Source organism: Bos indicus x Bos taurus, chromosome 15 (genome assembly GCF_003369695.1).
Source record: "Bos indicus x Bos taurus breed Angus x Brahman F1 hybrid chromosome 15, Bos_hybrid_MaternalHap_v2.0, whole genome shotgun sequence".
In the NCBI taxonomy this organism is placed as follows: Eukaryota; Metazoa; Chordata; class Mammalia; order Artiodactyla; family Bovidae; genus Bos; species Bos indicus x Bos taurus.
The window spans coordinates 30397424-30418417 of record NC_040090.1 but is presented as its reverse complement, the minus strand read 5'-3'; the positions used below and the strand labels follow the sequence as shown (position 1 = coordinate 30418417).

Genomic DNA, 20994 nt, shown 5'->3' with positions numbered 1-20994 from the left:
TTTGAGGAATTGACAAACTGTTCTTCAAAGCAGCTGTACCATTTTATATTTCCATCAGCAATGTATGTGGGTTCTAACTCTTCATTCTTGCCAACACTTGTCATTGGCAGTCTTTCTGTCAAAAGCTGTCTTAGTGATGTGAAGTGGTTCTTTGTTGTTTTGATTTGCATTTCCCTAATAACTAAATGATGCTGAATATCTTTTCATGTCCTTATTGACCACGTGTATATCTTCTCTGGAAGAATGTCTATTCAGATCCTTTGTTCATTAAGAAATTGGGTTGTCGTTGTATTATGAGTTCTTTATACAGTCTAGATACAAGTTCCTTATCAGATCTATGATTTTTCATATTTTCAGTGGTGTCCTTTGTTTTTTGCTTTTGTGTGTTTTTCCGACCACACCACATAGCTTGCAGGATCTTAGTTCCCCAGCCAATAATTGAACCCAGGCTACCATAGTGAAAGCACCAACTCCTAAACACTGTACCACCAGGGAATTCCCTGTATATGTTTTAAAATATAATTATATAAATGTGATCTTATATATATTTTTTATATATTCACATATTTTTATACAAATGTACGTATAATTTTAGCGAACACTTCCAAAGTTGAATCTATCAAGGTACTTCCTTCCACAGTATGGAAATGGTCTGTAACATAAAATTTCAATATCAAAGAAAGCTGTCAGTCAAGTGTAAAAATGGGTAACAGAAGTTTGACATGCAAAGTTTCATAATTAATTCCTCTGTCTCGGGAAGCTAATGGAGGATGTGTTCCATCAAATAAAATGGAGTTTTTTTGGATTTCCTTCCCATGTAGGTTACATAGAGCATTGAGTAGAGTTCCCTGTGCTATAGAGTAGGGTTCTTACTAGATACCTACTTTATACATGATAGTGTATATGTCAGTCCTGTTCTCCCAGTTCACCACCCTCTCCTTCTGCAGCCTCACTGGTATCCATACTTCCAAGGAATAAACTAATTTTTGAAAATGATTGGCTCCATGACAGAAATAGTAAGTGTTAGTTGCTCAGTTGTGTCTGACTCTCTGTGAACCCATGAACTGTAGCCCACTGGGCTCATCTTCATCTGTCCATGGAATTATCCAGGCAGGAATACTGGAGGGGGTTGCCATGGAAAAGATTTCCTTCTCCAGGGATTCTTCTGACCCAGGGATCAAACCTAGGTCTCCTGCATTGTAGGCAGATTCATTGCCGTTTGAGCCACCAGAGAATAGAAGAGGATAATTTGAGAGTAACCAAAGGACTACTTTAATCCTCATAACGAAGCATATAAAACTGATGCTACAAACCTATCTGACATGAAGAAACTCAGGCCTTGAGAAGTTAAGTGACTTGCCCAAGGTCACACAATTAATAATGGCAGAACAATGCTTTAGTCTCTAGCAAATGGAAAATTAATTTAGATTTTAAAAGTTTTAAGAGTGCAGTAGCCCCTCATTCTTTTCATCTTCTTAAAAATTTTTCCACTTTCTGTTGGAAATAGACTGTTAAGGTCAACATATAGGCCAAGGGGTTTTTTATTTAATCAAACTATAATTGATTTACAATGTTGAATTAATTTCCGAGTCACTAAGTTATAAATATATATTTATATTTATATATTGGAATATATATGTATTTATATATTTACATATATATATATATATATATATATATATATATATATATATTTACATTGGAGAAGGAAATGGCAACCCACTCCAGTGTTCTTGCCTGGAGAATCCCAGGAGCAGGAGAGCCTGTTGGGCTGCCGTCTGTGGGGTCACACAGAGTCAGACACGACTGAAGCGACTTAGCAGCAGCAGTACAGCAGTCACTAAGTTATAAATATATATTCTTTTCTATTTATCATGGAATATATAGGACCTTGTTTATCTGTCCCATGTATACTAGTGTGCATCTGCTAATCCCCAACTTGAAATCCTTTCTCCCCCCACCCCCTGCATCCCCAATCACAAGCTGGCAACCACAAGTCTGTTCTCGATATCTATGAATCTGTGTCTGTTTCATAGGTATGTTCATTTGTGTCATATTTTTAGATTCCACATATAAGTGATACAGTGTTTTTGTCTTTCTGACTTACTTCACTTAGTATGATAATCTCTAGGTCCATCCTTGTTGTTGCAAGTGGCATTATTTCCTTCCTTTTTATGGCTGAGTAACATTCCATTGAATATGTGTACCATATTTTCTTTATTCATTCCTCTGCTGATGGACGTTTAGGTTGCTCCCATGTCCTGGCTATTGTAAATAGTGCTGCTGTGAATATTAGGGTGCGTGTATTTTTTAGAACTAGTTTTCATACAAGGCCCTTACTATTTTACTTCTTGTCTAAGTTACCAAATGTCGTCAAGTCTTGGAGTGTATAAACAATTATGTGTTGAAATGCAGATGTTAGGAGTATGTCCAAAAAATCTCTGTGGTAGTAGGAGCAGCATTTTGAGGTGTAGATTATTGCCTTTTAAACTAAATGGGAATTACTCATACGTTGGTAAAGTTGGGTAGTCCCTGAAACTTTTTTTTAAAAGGAAGATTAGAAAGAAGTGGAGGCTGTTCTCCTAGCAATAATTTCTAATTGTAGAAAGTACTTTTTCTTTAACTTGTGCCTGGCCAACTCAGAAAGTTTCTGTGGCCTTGGCAAAGTTAATCATATTTAGATTCTGAACAGGAAACCTTTGATAATATGCCTTAAATAAAGCCTTATTACTTTTCAGAAGTATAAATGAGAGAGAAGGAAAAAAAAAAGTCTGAGGGGACTTCCCTGGTGTTCTATGGTTAAGAAACTGCCTGGCAATGCAGGGGGTGCAGGTCTGATCCCTGGTCAGGGAACTGATACCCCTCATGCCACAGAGCAAGTGAGCCCTTGCACCACAACTAGAGAGTCCACATGCTGCAGTGAAAGGTTCTGCATGATGCAACAAAGATCCTGTGCACCACAATTAAGACCTGATACAACCAAATAGATTTTTTTAAAAATCTGAGAATTAGTGCAGCATTGGAGAGACTTTGAAGAGTGATGGAACTGGAGTTGAATCCTGTTACTGCCACTTGGTAGTTGTATAACCTTGGGGAAGTTGCTTTGTGTACCTAATTTGTTTTCTCATCTGTGAAATGGGGATAAAAATAACTTTGAAAGTTTTATAAGAATTAAATAGAATCATGCCTGTAAATTGGAACAGTGACTCACTGCTGTGTACAGTAAATGTTAGGTACTACTGCTACCGTATCCCTCGGTCTAGACATTAAAATTTCATTCAAGATCCTTAGAATCTATTATAATATGTTTGGCATGCCATGTTATTGTATTATATATACTCAAATTAATATATGCATAGATGAGTTTGTGAGTGTAAGTAAAATTAAAGGGTTCTGCTCTTAGTTTTCCAGTAGGAATTCAAGTGTAACCAGCAAACCAGAAAAATAGGTCTAGACTAAAGTTGTAGTTTACTTCCACAGAAGTTTTTCTATCAGAAGTAGGTTTACACATTTACTGAGCAACTACCAGATTCATTTGATTCTTTTATTTTTTTTATTTTTATTTTTTTGAATAAACTTCCCTTGGACAACAGCTTTTGCTGGGTCTCCTATATTTTGCATCTTTGTGCTTCCATTTTCATTTGTCTACAGGTACCACTTAGCAAAATTTTAAGTATGAAATATAGTATTGTTAACTAGATGCAGTATAGTGTACAATACAGTTCTGGGGCTTCTCCATTTTGCATAACTGAAATTTGTACCTTTTGACCCATGGCTCCTCACTAGTTCTGACATCTAGTCCCTGATAACTACCATTTTACTTGGTTTCTGTAAGTTTCACTATTTCATATTATTCTTGTAAGTGGAATTTTGTGTTGTCTGTCCTTTTGTGTTTGGCTTATCTCACTTAGGTTAGACCATGTTTTCACAAATAGGATATCTATCTTTAAAGACTGAACAACATTTTGATGTATATAACTGCCAAATTTTCTTTAACCATTCATTGATTGACAGACATTCACACTATTTCCACAACTTTGGTATTGTTAATACTGTTGCAATGAATATGGGAGTACAGATATCTCTTTAAGATCCAGATTTCAAAATGTTTGGCTATGTGCCTGGAAAGGTGATTACTGAGTCATATGTAAGTGCTATTTTTTAAATTTTTTGAGGAACCTCCATATTGTTTTCCACAGTGACTGCACCAGTTCACATTTATACCAACATCGTATAAAGGTTCCTTTTATTCCAAATCATCATTTGTTTTTTTTTTTTATCTTTTTTTTTTCTATTTTTTTTTCTTTAATAGAAAATTATTTAATTAGTATACATGTGTTCCCCATCCTGAACCCTCCTCCCTCCTCCCTCCCCACACCATCCCTCTGGGTCGTCCCAGTGCACCAGCCCCAAGCATCCAGCATCGTGCATTGAACCTAGACTGGCATATTGTTTCATACATGACGTTTCACATGTTTCAATGCCATTCTCCCAAATCTTCCCACCCTCTCCCTCTCCCTCTCCCACAGAGTCCATAAGACTGTTCTATGCATCAGTGTCTCTTTTGCTGTCTCGTATACAGGGTTATCGTTACCATCTTTCTAAATTCCATATATATGCGTTAGTATACTGTATTGGTGTTTTTCCTTCTGGCTTACTTCACTCTGTATAATAGGCTCCAGTTTCATCCACCTCATTAGAACTGATTCAAATGTATTCTTTTTAATGGCTGAGTATATTTGATTCTTTTAAAAGATATCTTATTTTACTTAGTCACTATAATTTAAGGCAGAAAGAGTTTAGATCAATTGAATTTGCCCAGGTTCATACTGTGTTAGGAATTAAAGGGAAATAGTAGGAACTATGAGGAGTTTGAACTCCTCTGTTATTCCAAACCATATACTCCTTTATATTTCTAGCACCTCTCTCTCAACTTGGGAAACTTTAAAAATTATCAGTACCTAGGCCACATCCCAGATGGTTTAAATCAATTTCTAGAGTTAGACCTAAGCATCAGTATTTTTATAAACTTCCCAGGTAATTTTATTACATGGATTGAGACCCACTAATCTGTTGCAGTGCCTAGTAGAAAACGATATTCAATAAATACTTGACTGTTGAGAGAATACATCCTTGATTGCCCAGCTGCACCACTGTAATTCATTCCATATTATAGTCAACCTAGAGTACTTCTGTATTCACTTAAATATTTAAAAGGGACTTTATATTATACTTTATAAATACCCGCGGTTTGGTCCCATAGCATGTAAAAGATCTCAGGCAGTAGTTAATGTTTTGCTCCTAATAGAATTCTGAATTTCCTTCATTACTGGAAAGAAGAGTAGATACGGAAGTAGAGGAAGACTCAGGGTTTCTTTCTTATGTTCCATCCAAAGTTGAAGACATAGGTTGTAAGTAGATATTTATTGCTTAGCTTTGTTTTAAAATGATTTAATATTTTTAAATGATACATGGTTCAGAAATAGAAAGGGATGTGCATTGAAAATTGTTCCTCTTCACCTCCTAGTCATAGTTCCCCTCCCAGGTTACCATCAATGTTATATCAGTATACTTCCAGAGATAGTCTGAACATACATAAGGAATTGCATTTATATGTATTTCCCATTTTTACCCATATGGTAGTATGTGCATCATGTTTGTTTACTTCACAGTGTATCATATCTATAAATAAGGAATTTTATCAATATATAATTGCTTTTTATAACTATTGTTTAAATTTATTTTAATCAGTTACCTGCTGATATTTAGGTTATTTTCAGTTTTTCTCTATTACAGACAATGGTACATTGAATAGATAAGTCATTTCAGTTCTGTGTAAGCTTATCTTCAGATAAATACCCAGAAATTCAAGGTATTGATATGGCCAGTGTGCCATTTGGTTGGGAAATGAAATAGAAGCATGAAAAAATATGGAAGATTAAAGGTATGACGAAGCAATAGTGACCAAAAATTATTGTAGTAGGAACAATATTGAACTGGATTGAAAGGATAGGAATGAGCCTATAGCCAAGAATAAGGTGAGAGAACTTGTGTTGTTATATACATGTAATATATTTGTGATTAAAATATGCTAATAAAATTTCCTAAAATCCTAAAGTTTTTATACATATTTGAGCTTTTTAAAACACATTTTAACTGTATAAAAACTCTTCATATCTTTATGAGAAAATATCTGTTTTCATTTCAGGTTTAATATTTTGATCAAGATTTTATCTTTTCATGCGTGACTATGTTTTATTTGTAATCTCTCTCTTTTTCTTACCCTTAGCCCTGGAAGAAAGCGGGACTTTTCTCCTGTTCCTTGGAGTCAGTACTTTGAGTCCATGGAAGATGTAGAAGTAGAGAATGAAACTGGCAAGGATATATCCTTTGCAAACTGGCTTATTCCTTAATAAATTTATAGTGTCTACAAAGATTTGTATAGTTCCTAAAATGTTCTTTATTTTTGCTGTTTATTTCATTTTTATTCCGTCTGTTCCTTGCATGACATGGGATGTTACTTGTAAGACTATTAATATCTTATTTGGCTATAATTGTCTAATATATGGGAGGGGATTAAGAATTAAATTCCTGAAACTGATATATCTTTTGAGGGGATGGTTTCATGAGTAAAGTGAGTTGAACCAGTTTAGTGTCTAGAAGCCAGGAATTATGTCCTCATTAGGGCAAAGGGAATAGTTCGGTGTTTTTTTTTTTTTCCATTGAAAAAGTGGTCACACAGCTCCCATGCCTCAAAAACAGGTCTGGTGTCTCAGAAACTTCTCCATAAGTGCCTCTCAAGCTTGGAAGGCTGTAGCTTTGCTTATAATTTGGTCCTGTCTGAATTTTCTCATTGGTATCATCATAACTAAGTAATCAAAAATTTCAGTGAGCAAAAGCTTAGATATGTTATCTTTAACTATTCATACACTTTTCGAGTTTACAAGAGTGGTTCAGAAGGTCCAGTCCTACTCCTTCTGCATGGAGGAGGCCATTCTGCCCTTTCCTGGGCTGTGTTCACGGTAAGTAAGTAGTTGATAGTGGAAGTTAATGTTACCTCTGTGAAACTATCAGCCATGCCATGTAGGTCCACCCAAGATGGACGGGTTATGGTGGAGAGTTCTGACAAAATGTGGTCCACTGGAGAAGGGAATAGCAAACCACTTCAGTATTCTTGCCTTGAGAACCCCATGAACAGTACGAAAAGGCAAAAAGATAGGACACTGAAAGATGAACTCCCCAGGTTGGTAGGTGCCCAGTATGTTACTGGAGATCAGTGGAGAAATAACTCCAGAAAGAGTGAAGAGAAAAAGGCAAAACAAAAACAACACCCAGTTGTGAATGTGCCTGGTGATAGAAGCAAAATCTGATGCTGTAAAGAGCAATATTGCATAGGAACCTGGAATGTTAGGTCCATGAATCAAATTGGAAATCAGTCATATCAAAGGCAAATTGGAAGTGGGCAAACAGGACATGGCAAGAGTGAATGTCGACATTTTAGGAATCACTGAACTAAAATGGACTGGAATGGGTGAATTTAACTCAGATGACTGTTACATCTACTACTGTGGGCAAGAATCCCTTAGAAGAAATCATAGTCAACAAGAGAGTCCAAAATGCAGTACTTGGATGCAATCTCAAAAATGACAGAATGATCTCTGTTCATTTCCAAGGCAAACCATTCAGTATCACAGTAATCCAAGTCTATGCCCTGACCAGTAGTGCTGAAGAAGCTGAAGTTGAATGGTTCTATGAAGACCTACAAGACCTTCTAGAACTAACACCCAAAAAAGATGTCTTTTCATCATAGGGGACTGGAATGCAAAAGTAGGAAGTCAAGAAACACCTGGAGTAACAGGCAAATTTGGCCTTGGAGTACAGAATGAAGAAGGGCAAAGGCTAACAGAGTTTAGCCAAGAGAATGCACTGTTCACAGCAAGCACCCTCTTCCAACAGCACAAGAGAAGACTCTATACATGGACATCACCAGATGGTCAACACCGAAATCAGATTGATTATATTCTTTGCAGCCAAAGATGAAGAAGCTCTATACAGTCAGCAAAAATAAGACTGGGAGCTGACTGTAGCTCAGATCATGAACTCCTTATTGTCAAATTCAGACTTAAATTGAGGAAAGTAGGGAAAACCACTAGACCATTCAGGTAGGACCTAAATCAAATCCCTTACAATTACACAGTGGAAGTGAGAAATAGATTCAAGGGATTAGATCTGATAGAGTGCCTGATGAACTATGGATGGAGGTTCTTGACACTGTACAGCAGACAGGGATCAAGACCATCCCCAAGAAAAAGAAATGCAAAAAAGCAAAATGGATGTCTGGGGAGGCCTTACACATAGCTGTGAAATGAAGAGAAGTGAAAGGCAAAGGAGAAAAGGAAAGATATACCCATTTGAATGCAGAGTTGCAAAGAATAGCAAGAAGAGATAAGAAAGCCTTCCTCAGTGATCAGTGCAAAGAAATAGAGGAAAACAATAGAATGGGAAAGACTAAAGATCTCTTCAAGAAAATTAGAGATACCAAGGGAACATTTCATGCAAAGATGGGCTCAATAAAGGACAGAAATGGTGTGGACCTAACAGAAGCAGAAGATATGAAGAAGAGGTGGCAAGAATACACAGAAGAACTATACAAAAAAGATCTTCACGACCCAGATAATCAAGATGGTATGATCAGTCACCTAGAGCCAGACATCCTGGAATGCGAAGTCAAGTGGGCTTTAGGAAACATCACTGAACAAAGCTAGTGGAAGTGATGGAATTCCAGTTGAGCTATTTCAAATCCTAAAAGATGATGCTGTGAAAGTGCTGCACTTGATATACCAGCAAATCTGGAAAACTCAGCAGTGGCCACAGGACTGAAAAAGCTCAGTTTTCATTCCAGTGCCAAAGAATGTTCAAACTACCGCACAATTGTGCTCATCTCACACGCTAGCAAAGTAATGCTCAAAATTCTCCAAGCCAGGCTTCAACAGTACATGAACCAAAGCATATTCTAAAACTCTTATCAGTAGTATGGTATTGGCAGAAAGAAACCAGAAATAAGCCCATGTATAAAAATAAGTTAATATAAAAATTGCAAATGGATTAAACTACTGAATTTAAAAAGATGAACATGAACGTGAAGTCGCTCAGTCGTGTCCGACTCTTTGTGACCCCATGGACTGTAGCCTACCACGCTCCTCTGTCCGTGGGATTTTCCAGGCAATAGTACTGGAGTGGATTGCCATTTCCTTCTCCAAGGGATCTTCCCAACCCAGGGATCGAACCCAGGTCTCCCGCATTGTAGACAGACGCTTTACCGTCTGAGCCACCAGGGAAGTCCATGTAAAAAGATGATAAGAACATTAATATATGGTGTTGGGCAGCCCCATGAAATGGAAGCCATTAAAAAAAGGTTGATAAGTTCAACTTTACTGAAACCAAAAATTCCAAGGACTCCAAGAAGGCTCCATGGGGAAAAGATAATCTCTAAAATAAATGGTGTTGGGGAAACTGAATAGCTCCATGCAAAACATGTCTCTTTCTCACACACACAGGATTATTCAGCCATGAAAAAGAAAGGAATCTTGGCTTTTGCAACCACATGGAGGACCTTGAGTGTGTTGTGTTAGATGAAATAAATCAGATAAAGACAAATAATATGTGTTCTCAGTTATATGTAGAATCTAAAAAAGCTGACTTCATAGAAATAGAAATTAGAATGGTGATTGTCAAGGGCTAGGAGGTGGGGGAAGTGGGGAGATGTTTGTCAAAGCGTACCAACTCCCAGCTGTAAGATGAATTAGTTCTGGGAATCTGTTAAATGTACAGCATTGTGACTGTAATTAGCTGTATGGTATTCATACTTGAAAGTTGTTAAGATAATAGATCTTAAATATTATCCACACACACAAATGATGATTATGTGAGAGGCTGGAGGTTATTGTGATAATCATTTTACATATACACATGTATCAAATGATCACATCCAGTGCCTTAATATTATATGTCAATAATATTTCAGCAGAGTTGGGGAAAAAGATCATAGGAAACATCCAAAGAGATGACATTTAGATGGCAAATCATATGAGCTTTTTTCTCCTCTCTTTCTTACTAATTTTTATATTTTTATAATGTGACTATATTAAAAACATGTCAATTAAAAATAAAATGAGAAAATGTGATTTAAGAGCTTTGATTTATCTTATACATTGACTGTTATGTTAGTAGCTTACCTTGGTTCTCATCTTATTTTTACTGCTAGTTGTATGATCCTGAGAAAATAATTTCCTATCTCTTGACTTCTGTTTCCTCATTCATGAAATGTAGGCGTTAGCCTAGATAGTTGTCCTGTCGTTTCTTTAAAAGTTAAAAAAGTGTTGATGATGTTTACTAACACTAATTGTGATGTATTAATGTCAAAGAGTCTAGTTCATTTGAGGAAGAAGATCCTCAATTTTAGGTTTGTTTAAACCAGTAAAATTGTACTGGCTCATGATATTATGATTTCTTTTTCAATATATTTTTAATTGGCACAAACATGTGTACTGCTGCTCTATCTTAAGTGAATCTTTGGTAGATTTTATGACTTGTGCTGCTTTCAAGGTTATTTCATTATCTGAGTGTCACATTTGTGTGATGTGCTGAACCAAGATACAGACTAACTCACAGTTCTCACCTAGAGAATTTCCTTCTAGAATAGGGAAGAAATAACCAGTGAGTGTGGACGAAAATCATAGGTGATGGCAGAGTTCAGAGGGGCTTTGCTTAGAGGTGCTTATTCTGTTTCATGGAAAGCTAGGAAGAGTTAAATTTGAGGGATTTCATATTTTGAAGTTGGGATAGAGCCAGAATGTGTATCAAAAAAACAGTCATTAGTTTTAAATATTTTCTTTAAAGGGGAATTCCTTTAATTCTCTTGGGATCCTTTATTTCTGATGGCAGTTCACCCAACAAAGTTATCATTGGTAATGGGGAAAGATTTGCTAACCTTGATGTATCTTAATACTTTTCCTTTTCCTCCTAGGCAGCAATCATTAGTAGAGTTCAATGTAGGATTGTGGCTTTGGATCTTCGAGGTCATGGTGAGTGAAGTTCTTAATTACTCACTGACTCAATGACACATTTGCCAACCCTTTTGAACAGTGTAAAGTATTAAAAAGTTCACTGGGTCTGGTCATTTCCATTTGGGCATTTTGAGGGAAATCCTAGCTTTTAGTTTTCACAAATATTTTATAAATTCACACACATATATATCTTGTTGAGAAAATGTCTGCTAATGTAACCAAATTCCAATGCAGGTGGTGTATAAGGAATGTGGAAATACCTGCTACTGTAATTATCCTCCTTCTTTGCTACTGTAATTATCCTTCATAAAGATATGTCTGTAATAGAAAATCCTTGCTGTGCCTATCATGTACAATTATAAAGTCCCCATTTCATTATCCTAAAGTGAGATTTTTGGAAGACAGTACTCTTGATTTTATCATTTATCTCCTTGGGAATTTTATTTTTAAAATATTTTCTTTTTAGGTGAAACAAAAGTCAGGAATTCTGAAGACCTGTCTGCAGAAACAATGGCAAAGTAAGTAATACTGTTTATACAATCACCTGGCTTACATTACTACCATAAATAATAATATATCTTTATGGCTTTCCTGGTGAGATTGTTGAACAATAAATAACAGAACATTTTACTTCTTTTTTTTCTCTATATCTAGTGTTTCTTTACTATTTAATATTGAAAGAAACCTCTGGTTTCTTGGTATATTCAGTATGATGGTCATCATTTAAAATGATGCCCTGAAAATTCTTCAGGGAACAGTTTAGTCTGTGTTAGCTTTTGAAAAGTTTCCTTCTGTTCACAGAGTTGAATATTGAATAGAATCTGAATATCTATTGGGGACCCAAACTTGAAAAATAGTTGTTTACAAAATGCCCTCTAAGATGTTCTTATGATATCCTGCCCGCATGCTTTTTCCAGCTTTATAGTAAGATGGGAACAAGGTATTAAAGAATAACTGATTATACCCTGGACTGCAAAGTAAAAGATGAGTATAGCACCTACTGCTGCTGCTGCTGCTGAGTTGCTTCCATCGTGTCCGACTCTGTGCGACCCCATGGACTGCAGCCTACCAGGCTCCTCCATCTATGGGATTTTCCAGGCAACAGTACTGGAGTGGGGTGCCATTGCCTTCTCCTATAGCACCTACAGTGGCTCTCAAACCTGGCCATTCATCAGAATTATCTGAGAAATGATTTAAAGTACAGATCATTCAGCCCTGCCTCACAGCTCTTGAATTCATGCTTCTACCAGTGGGTCTGGGCATTTATATTTTGATAAATTTCTATAAAGGAATCTGATGCAGCCAGTCCCATGACTGGTATCTGGGAACCACTATTCTGTATTGTATGGGCTTCCCTGGTAGCTCAGTGGTAAAGTATCTGCCTGCCAATGCAGGAAACATGAGTTTGATCCCTGGGTTGGGAAGTTCCCCTAGAGTAGGAAATGGCAACCCACTCCAGTATTCTTACCTGGAACATTCTATGGACAGAGGAGCCTGGTGGGCTGCAGTCCATAGGGTCACAAAGAGTCGGACACGACTGAGTACATACACATACAACGTTCTATTTTGTAAACAGGCGTTTTCAAGCTGCCTTGCTTTTAATACGCGCGCTCTGATGTGTTTAATGCATGCTCTCTCTCAAGTATTTTTTTGGCACCAAAAATACCTCGTCCCTTCTTTCTTTAGCAGCTTGAATCTGGATATAAGTAAAGTTGAATCTGGATATAAGTTCTGTTTTTTCTTCAGAACCCGAATTCATGTGGCCAAAATTGTATCATTATAGTAGATGTTTTTTATGTGATTTTTATCTTCCAGGCTTTATTAAGTGTAAATTAAACATTTATTTATAATAAATTATTTGTTTTAATCCATAGTGTAAATATTGTCACCTTTTTATCAATGAGGAAATTGGCACAGTAACTAACCATGTGAGGTCACACAGTTAATGGACCTGATCTGTGATCATTCAACCATAGTGCTTGGCAAAGAGAGAGAAATAACAATGTGTGAGAACCATTCCACTCAATAATCATGTGCCTGAGAAACCATGAAAGGAGAGCCAAGAATCTGCTCCCTCATTTTTTTCTTTGTAATGTGAGAACAGTAATGCCTGAAATAATCAAGCATGTAATACCCATAGAAAGATTTTCAGATGATTTTTAAAGGGTACAAAAAAGTGAAATATATCATCTAAGTGGCCAGGCAGCCAGACAAGGATGTGATAGCTTGACTGACATTCAAGAAGAAATTAAAGAATTGATGATGACCTTAAGGAAATATTGCCTAATCATGTATGAATCTGGGACAATCAGAGAAATCAGATAGTAATAAACAAGGAAAGCTTAATATAAAGATTTATTAATTATAACAGGGGATTGGAGTAATGAGGAATTGGCTAGTAAAACGTAAGAGCTCTAAAGAATATAGGGTTAATTAAGTTGATTATGGGAATCAATGTCCTGGTGTATACATGTCAAATCATCACATTGTACACTTTTTAAATATATTATAATTTTATCTATCAGTTACATCTCTGTAAAGCTGGGAACAGGTTTGAAAAAGAGAAGGAAAGACTAGAAATAGCAGATGTAAGAAGCAGCCACTTCCTATTTCCCCTCAGACCGAGACAGCACCTGAGTGGAAAAGATTGAGATCCCCTTGTTGGAGAGGGCACTAATGATGGCTTACTGAAGGTGTAGAAGTCACTTTGATGCTTTGTTGGCAGAACTTGCCAGAAATCTGCCCTTTCAGGTTCAGGGGAAGCTGTTCACATGGAGTTGTCTCACCAGCAGCACTCTGCAGCAAAATTACCGGGGATGGTTCCAGAGATCTGCAGTACAACATAATGCCTATAGTTAATGATGCTGTGCACTTAGAAGTTTGTTAGGAGGGTAGCTCTCATGTAAAGTCTTTCTACCATGCGTATGTGTGCACACACACACACACACAAGCAGCACAAGGAATCTTGAAGGTGATGGATGTGTTTATTCCCTTGATCATGGTGATAATAACAGAAGTTGATCATGGTGATAACAGGAGTTAATCATGGTGATAACAGGAGTTGATCATGGTGATGATAACAGGAGTGTATACTTACCAAATTGTATACATTAATTATGTACCGTTTTTATATACCAATTATACTTCAAAAATCTAGGGAGAATAAAAGAACATTAGGGATGAGGGGATGGAGTGTTTGGAGAAACCTTCTGTGTTTCAAGAGCTGGTCACTGGAAAAGCTGTGTGTGCTGCAGGTCCTGGATGCTAGACAAGCTACAGGAGCTTGTGGAGTCAGTGCACACCAGGAACAAAACCCTCTCTTTCTGCAGTATCTCTCCTTTGCCCTCTACTGGCATAGCTTGACATCTTGCCAGCTAGCAAAGGAAAAATATTTAAAGGCCTCATCCAGTTATTGTGGAACATGTAAAAGGTGAATAAGAGCTAAGAGATAATAAGTTGATAACTCACACAAAAAGTTCAAAAGAAAATAAATGATTAAAACCTTCTGTAGGAACTGAAGATAATTACCAAGAATTAGAAGAGTCAACAAGTTGGATTGTTGCTGAAATAGGTGAAGCAATAAAACATTTATATTGTTTCTGAATTCAATCACTCTGTGAAACAAAAATCTTAAAATGGGCATTTTAATGGGCAGTTGGTGGGTTTTCAAGTAGCCCTGACAGCATGGTTTTTGCCTTTCACATCAACTTAGAACCTAAACTCTATGTAAAATGAAACTCCACTGAAAGTAAAAGAGCCAAGATTCGAGCTCAGCTTACTCTGATACTCCATTTTCTGTTATGTCTGTGATATGCTATACTGCTTCTCAGGAAATGAACTAGTATTAATAAATATAACAGGATCCCCCTAGATAGCATCTACCAAAATTGTATATCCAGTTACTAACTAGATAATCTTTCATAGCATCCTTTTATTTTACTCATTATACTTAACAAACCAAAACTTTTAGCCTTATTATTAAAAATTATTTGTTTTTGCTTATAAAATTGAGTGGCCTGCTTCTTTCTCATTCACACTGTCTGTAGATATTGCAACTATCCTATTCATATCTATAATTGTTGTATGAGATTTTTAAGATTAATTCCTTCAGAAATAATATTTATTTTTGCCATTCTGAATACTGTGGAGAACCATATTTGAAAGACTGTGTCCCTGCATTCACAGCTGCTATATGGCTGACAGTGCATGAGTGCCTGAGGTATGTAGTGACATTCAGCAAAACAAAACTGCTTAAAGTTGCGTGACTGACTCATTCCCAGAAGACAGTAGAGCCAGTGGTCTCTAGAAACACACCTTACTTACTCTTCCTGTAGCAAAGAAGGCCCATACACGAATGAAAAACAAAGTTTCTGCTTTACTTCTCCTTTTCAAAGCTTTGGGGTTTGACTTTGTTAAATAGATTGACTCATAATTAAAGACTAGAACAGAAGCCAGTAAAAATTAGCTCTGAACATTTTTCTGGTTTCTCAGAACACTAAGTTTGCGTTCATACTTCAAGCAAATTTACATGACAAATTGTAAATAATAATTAATATTTGTATAACACCTTACTCTTTTCAAAGTAAAGTGATGAAAGTACTCTTTTCACCACTGAGTGTCTCAGTAATCCTCAGAGCAATCCAGAATAGTAATTGATATCCTTATCTTCATGTTATAGATGTTGAAACTCTTAAGAGATTAAGTAGCTAATCCAAGTTCACACAGTAAAAAATAAACTAGGTCTGCAGTTCATCTTGCAGTTGATGTCGAACCGCTACATTATAGTGCTTAAAAAAATTGTTTTCGTGTTTCATGGATAGGAAACTGAGGCATAGAGCAGTTGAATGATTTGTTCAGAGTTTCAGGCTTATTTTAGGTTTAAAATAAAGGTAGATATTTATATAATTGTACTAAATGTGTGGAACAGTGAAAGTGTGATGTAAAGCGAAATCAAAGTTTTGGTTCTTAGCTCTTGTTGTATAGGTACTGGGGACTGTGTTAGGAGGTTTACTTAGGTGCATTTGCAAGATGGTCTATTAGACCTTTACAGTCCTGGGATTATTAGTTACAGACCAAAGGAGAGAATTAGGAAAGAAAACTGTTTTTACAGTGTTGTTAGTAATATTCCATGCTTTACTTCCTTCTCTTCTCTGCAGAGATGTTGGCAATGTGGTTGAAGCCATGTATGGGGACCTCCCTCCTCCAATTATGCTCATTGGACATAGCATGGGCGGTGCTATTGCAGTCCACACAGCATCGTCGAACCTGGTGCCAAGCCTCTTGGGTCTGTGCATGATTGATGTTGTGGAAGGTAAGTTTTCTTAGTGCTGACTAAATCAAAATCTTTGACTTATTAAAGATATCCATGGTAGATTATTGTTATCTTTATTTACTGTTGACTTTCATCTTGAAGTATGTCCCTCTGTCTTTTGTATCTTTTTTTTTTAAATGTTATTTTGTAGCAAAAGCGTTCCAAGTATTTTTTTATTTAGATATAATTGACATTTAACTTTTCAAATGTACATCATCATGGCTTGTTATATGTGTATATTGTGAAATTATCACCACAATATATCTAGTTAACATATGTCATCACACAAAGTTACAGATTTGTGTGTGTGTGTGTGTGTGTGTGTGATGAGAACTTATAAGATCTTAAAAATTTTCACATATGCAATATGGTATTATTAACTATAATCACCATGCTATACATTACATACCTAGGACTGACTTATTTTATTAGTGGAAGTTTGTACTTTTCACACCTTCACTCATTTTGTCCCTACCTCACATTATATAGTTATTTTACATACCATGAGAAACTCTACATAAACATCGTTTATGGCTGCATAATATTTCAATTGTATGTACATCCCATAGTTTTAATTTCTATTTAAAAAGAAACTGCCAGTTTTTTTCTGATCCAGCCTCAGAAGTCACACTATTGCTTGTATAAGTTAGCTCTATTCAATGTGGAGGGACTACTGAATACCAGGAGGCAAAAATCACTGGAGGACATCTTAGAAGGAGGCAATCACATTAGTCTTCTGAATTTTCTTAAACTGCTTTTTCCCTCCATAGTCACTTAATTCTGTCATTGAGGGCAGATACATAGTATATAATTGACTCTTTAAGTTATGTTGACTCAGAATATGTTAAGTACTGTGGTTAAAATTTTTTGTTTACCATCTAGGTACAGCCATGGATGCACTTAATAGCATGCAGAATTTCTTACGTGGTCGTCCTAAAACCTTCAAGTCTCTGGAGAATGCCATTGAATGGAGGTAACCCACAAATTTATATAATCTATATTTTAAATGTTAGGTTTTAGCTTTTCTTTTTCATCAGCTCAAGCACCAAGTTGAAGGGAATGGTTCAATTTCCAAGCCTTAGCTTTGTTGTAATATCATGTATGGAAACATTTACATAAAGAGCAGTTTTAAAAAATAAACGTTTTGGACTTGGCTCAGTTGTCTAAAACCCATCCTTTTTCTAATATACTATAGTACCTCCTAGAATCTTAACAATTATGGATTATCTGCTATCTAGCTGTTCCCATCGCTAAGGTGAGATTTTGGACTAAATGAGACTGTAAGGCCTTTTGCAACTCTGATGTGCCATGATTCTAGATTCACTTTCTCTGTTCCAGAAAAGGTGGAGAAACAGATGGCTGTAGGTTCCCTTCTCAGTTTTTATTTGCGTTTGGCCTAAATAAAAACCCTTTGCTAAATAGTTTTCATAGAAATTACTGATAGAATTGGCTGTGGTTTCCACTTAAGTAAAGGCTGTTCAGTCATTAATTTATTCACTAATTCAATAAATTATTTGACCATTTATTAAACACATATTTATTGAACACTTTGTGCTAAAGGGTAATGATGCAAAGACGAGTAAAACACTGTCCCTCCCCTACAGAGATCAGTTTTGGGATAAAACGTCTTCGGTATCCTTTTTTCCTACCTATTCCTCAAAATCCATTTCTAGTCCCCTCTTCAGAACACTTCCTATAACTCCTCCAAACCACCCTGGTCATTCCCTCAGCAAAATTGCTAAAACCTTCAAGTCTATATTACATTGTACTGTTTACCCCTAAGTCTTCTAATCCTTCTTTAAGGGACATGCTTATATTGTTAATTTTTATTTCTGTCTTAATGCTCTTCTGCATAAGATCAGAAGCTATTCTCTATTTCTTTTGTACTTTCATATAACATATACCATACTGCAGGTGGCTTTAGCAGGCAGAATGTATTTATTTACTGAGTCAGAGATATCGAGTGAGAATTAAGAACCTGGCAAATGTATCTTAGGCATTCCTTCTAGGACAGAGGATCTCATGCCAAATGTGGCTTGCCAGAATGATGTTTGTGTTTGATACGGTTGCTTTTGCCTCCCCTGTTTACTACCATGATGTAAGATGCTCTCTTGGGAGTACCAAAGATGGCTTAAGCAGCCACACTGAGAATGCAACTGCTACTAGCTCAACATGTACCTTGGGCCCTGCCTGCCTCCCCAGTAACAACCAGTGAAAAAGTTATTACAGATAGCTTTTAAAATTTATTCAGTTAACACTGTTTTTTTCAGGTACCTGAGATGTATCAGTACCTGATCTAAGAACTGGGGATGAATTAGGCTTAGTTCCTTTCATCAAAAAGCTGGAATACATACAAGTAATTATATAAATACAACACAACAAAGGAGGTACAGAAGACAAGTACCCAACCCAGTCTGAGGGTCATAGTGCACCTTCTCTTAAGGGGAGACAGAGTCTTGATTCTAGTGTCAGATGTGGGATAAGCATTCTGTTTGTTGAATGTTAAAATGTTCTGGGTTCTATGAGAGCCACTGATTTTTAGATATCTTTTGAGCGTAAGAATCAGAAAGAATACTACCGGCTTTTTGGTAATTTTATTTTGTGTCTGAGGGATATCTGAATAGTATATGACTCATGGCTATTTTGGTTATTCCAGATTTGAGGTGGGGACAAGATGTTGAAATACAAGACCAATCCATTTAATCCAGTAAAGATTTAAAGCAAAGTGAATTTCTGCTTTTGTTTTCTTGGTCATGCAAATAAGAGGCAGTAGGGTGTAGTCATTAAAAGCCTGGGCTTTGAAGTCAGAAATGGATTTGGATCTTGATTCTACCACCTAGATGCTTTGAGGAAAGCAGAATAGGGGAAGCAGTTGAGGAGGAAGGGTGATAACAAAAGTGAGAAATTGGTAGGAAACAATTGTAGAAGAGAGTAGTGCTGGTCAGCATAGACTGTGATGGCAACAGAGGAAGTTATATGGTCATATTTGGAATGTATTTTGAAGTAGACTGATAGGATTGCCTTATGGATTGTGTGTTGGGAGAGCAGGTGAGGGGAGATGCAGCATTCAAGGATGACTACTAGGTTTTTAACCCAATAATTGATGAATGATAGAGACAAAGAACAGCAGATTTGAGGGCAGGTACGGAGAAGGCAGTGGCATCCCACTCCAGTACTCTTGCCTGGAAAATCCCATGGACGGAGGAGCCTGGTAGGCTGCAATCCATGGGGTCACTGAGGGTCGGACACAACTGAGTGACTTCACTTTCACTTTTCACTTTCATGCATTGGAGAAGGAAATGGCAACCCGCTCCAGTGTTCTTGCCTGGAGAATCCCAGGGACAGGGGAGCCTGGTGGGCTGCTGTCTATGGGGTCACACAGAGTCGGACATGACTGAAGTGACTTAGCAGCAGCAAGGGGCAGGAATCAGGACTTTTATTCACATGGTCAAATAAAAATATTCTCTTTGAATATGCAAAAAAAAAAAAAAAAAAGGCAAAGATTGAATGCAATCATTTAGTTGATAGAAAAAAGATCCAAGTACTGAGCTTTGGGATACGCTACAGTATTTAGAGCTTGGGAACGAAAGCAATATCCATCAAAATAAACTGAAAAGGCACAGTTGGTGAGATAGAAGGAAAGCAAGAGAGTGTTAGCTCTCTCTTGGAAGAAGAAATGATCTTTGTCAAATGCTGCTGAGAGATCAAGTGAGGTCAAGACTAAGAAATGACCATTAGGATTGGCCTGATGAAGGTGACCTTGACAAAGGAAATCTCTGAAAGTAAGTAGGAGATAAAAAGCTGATGTATGTTGGGGATGTTGGTTGAGGAAAGGACGTGAGGTGACAAAGTGGAGAAAGTAAGTAAGATAACTTTTTTGAGATAGAAGATCAGAGAAGTAAGGTAGTATCTAGAAGTGAATGTGGGGTTGAAAATGTTTTTAAAAGATGTTTTATAATATCCACTAGATGTTTTATGTAATATCTACTAAAGGGAAAAAATGACACAGATAAGAGACAGGATGAGTAAAGGGACAAGATCTTCATGAACAAAAGAGGATTGAACCAGTGCCCAACGTTGGGCTTGAATAGAAACAGAGATAACTTCATATATTCAGTACTCTTCAAGGTAGAGTATATATGATTATAATACAGGTAGATTTGTAGATTCAGTTGGTGGTGGAAAAATGAAATAGTAATTCTGATTGCTTCTTTTTATCATTAAAATAAGAAACAAAGTCATTATCTAAAGGGGGTTACAGTATAAAATTTTATGTGATTTTTTTTTTTAAGCTGAAAAATGAGATTTAAAGAAATGTGTTCTGCTGGCTGGCTTCAGGCAGTGTTTTCAGGTCCCCTGGGACAGGCAGTCATTTTTCTTGACCCTTAGTCAACTCCGAGAAGACTATTCTATTTAAAGAGTGAGCTCCTAAGCCTCTATATCATGGCATGTAAGACCCTCCAGAAGCTAACCCCTGCCTGTCCTGCTCTGTCACACTCTCCTGTTATCTCCTCTGTTCCTCCTTGCTCTCTTCCTTCTAAGATCGTCATCCTACTGATTTTTTCACATCACAGTACCTTCGTTCACAGTGTGCCTTCTGCCTGTTTTACTCTGACT

The 20994-nt window shown here is 36.7% G+C and overlaps 2 protein-coding genes across 5 annotated transcripts in view; one reads left to right on the top strand and one right to left on the bottom strand.

The window, feature by feature from the left end:
• Positions 1 to 20994, top strand: part of PPME1 (protein phosphatase methylesterase 1) — a 51516-nt gene that overhangs the window by 16104 nt on the left and 14418 nt on the right. For all 3 annotated transcript variants that reach the window (XM_027562933.1, XM_027562931.1, XM_027562932.1), the window contains exons 2-7: positions 6290 to 6383; positions 6930 to 7022; positions 11027 to 11084; positions 11533 to 11584; positions 16223 to 16377; positions 17260 to 17350. In XM_027562933.1, coding sequence (XP_027418734.1) covers positions 6290 to 6383; positions 6930 to 7022; positions 11027 to 11084; positions 11533 to 11584; positions 16223 to 16377; positions 17260 to 17350 — 543 coding nt within the window. The remainder of the gene's footprint in view (positions 1 to 6289; positions 6384 to 6929; positions 7023 to 11026; positions 11085 to 11532; positions 11585 to 16222; positions 16378 to 17259; positions 17351 to 20994) is intronic.
• P4HA3 (prolyl 4-hydroxylase subunit alpha 3) overlaps positions 13558 to 20994 on the bottom strand; it is a 72152-nt gene continuing 64715 nt past the window's right edge. For both annotated transcript variants that reach the window (XR_003514679.1, XM_027562926.1), the window contains exon 14: positions 13558 to 13896. Coding sequence is in view for 1 of the 2 variants with exons in the window: in XM_027562926.1 (XP_027418727.1) it covers positions 13849 to 13896 (48 nt within the window). In the remaining variant the exon portion in view is untranslated. The remainder of the gene's footprint in view (positions 13897 to 20994) is intronic.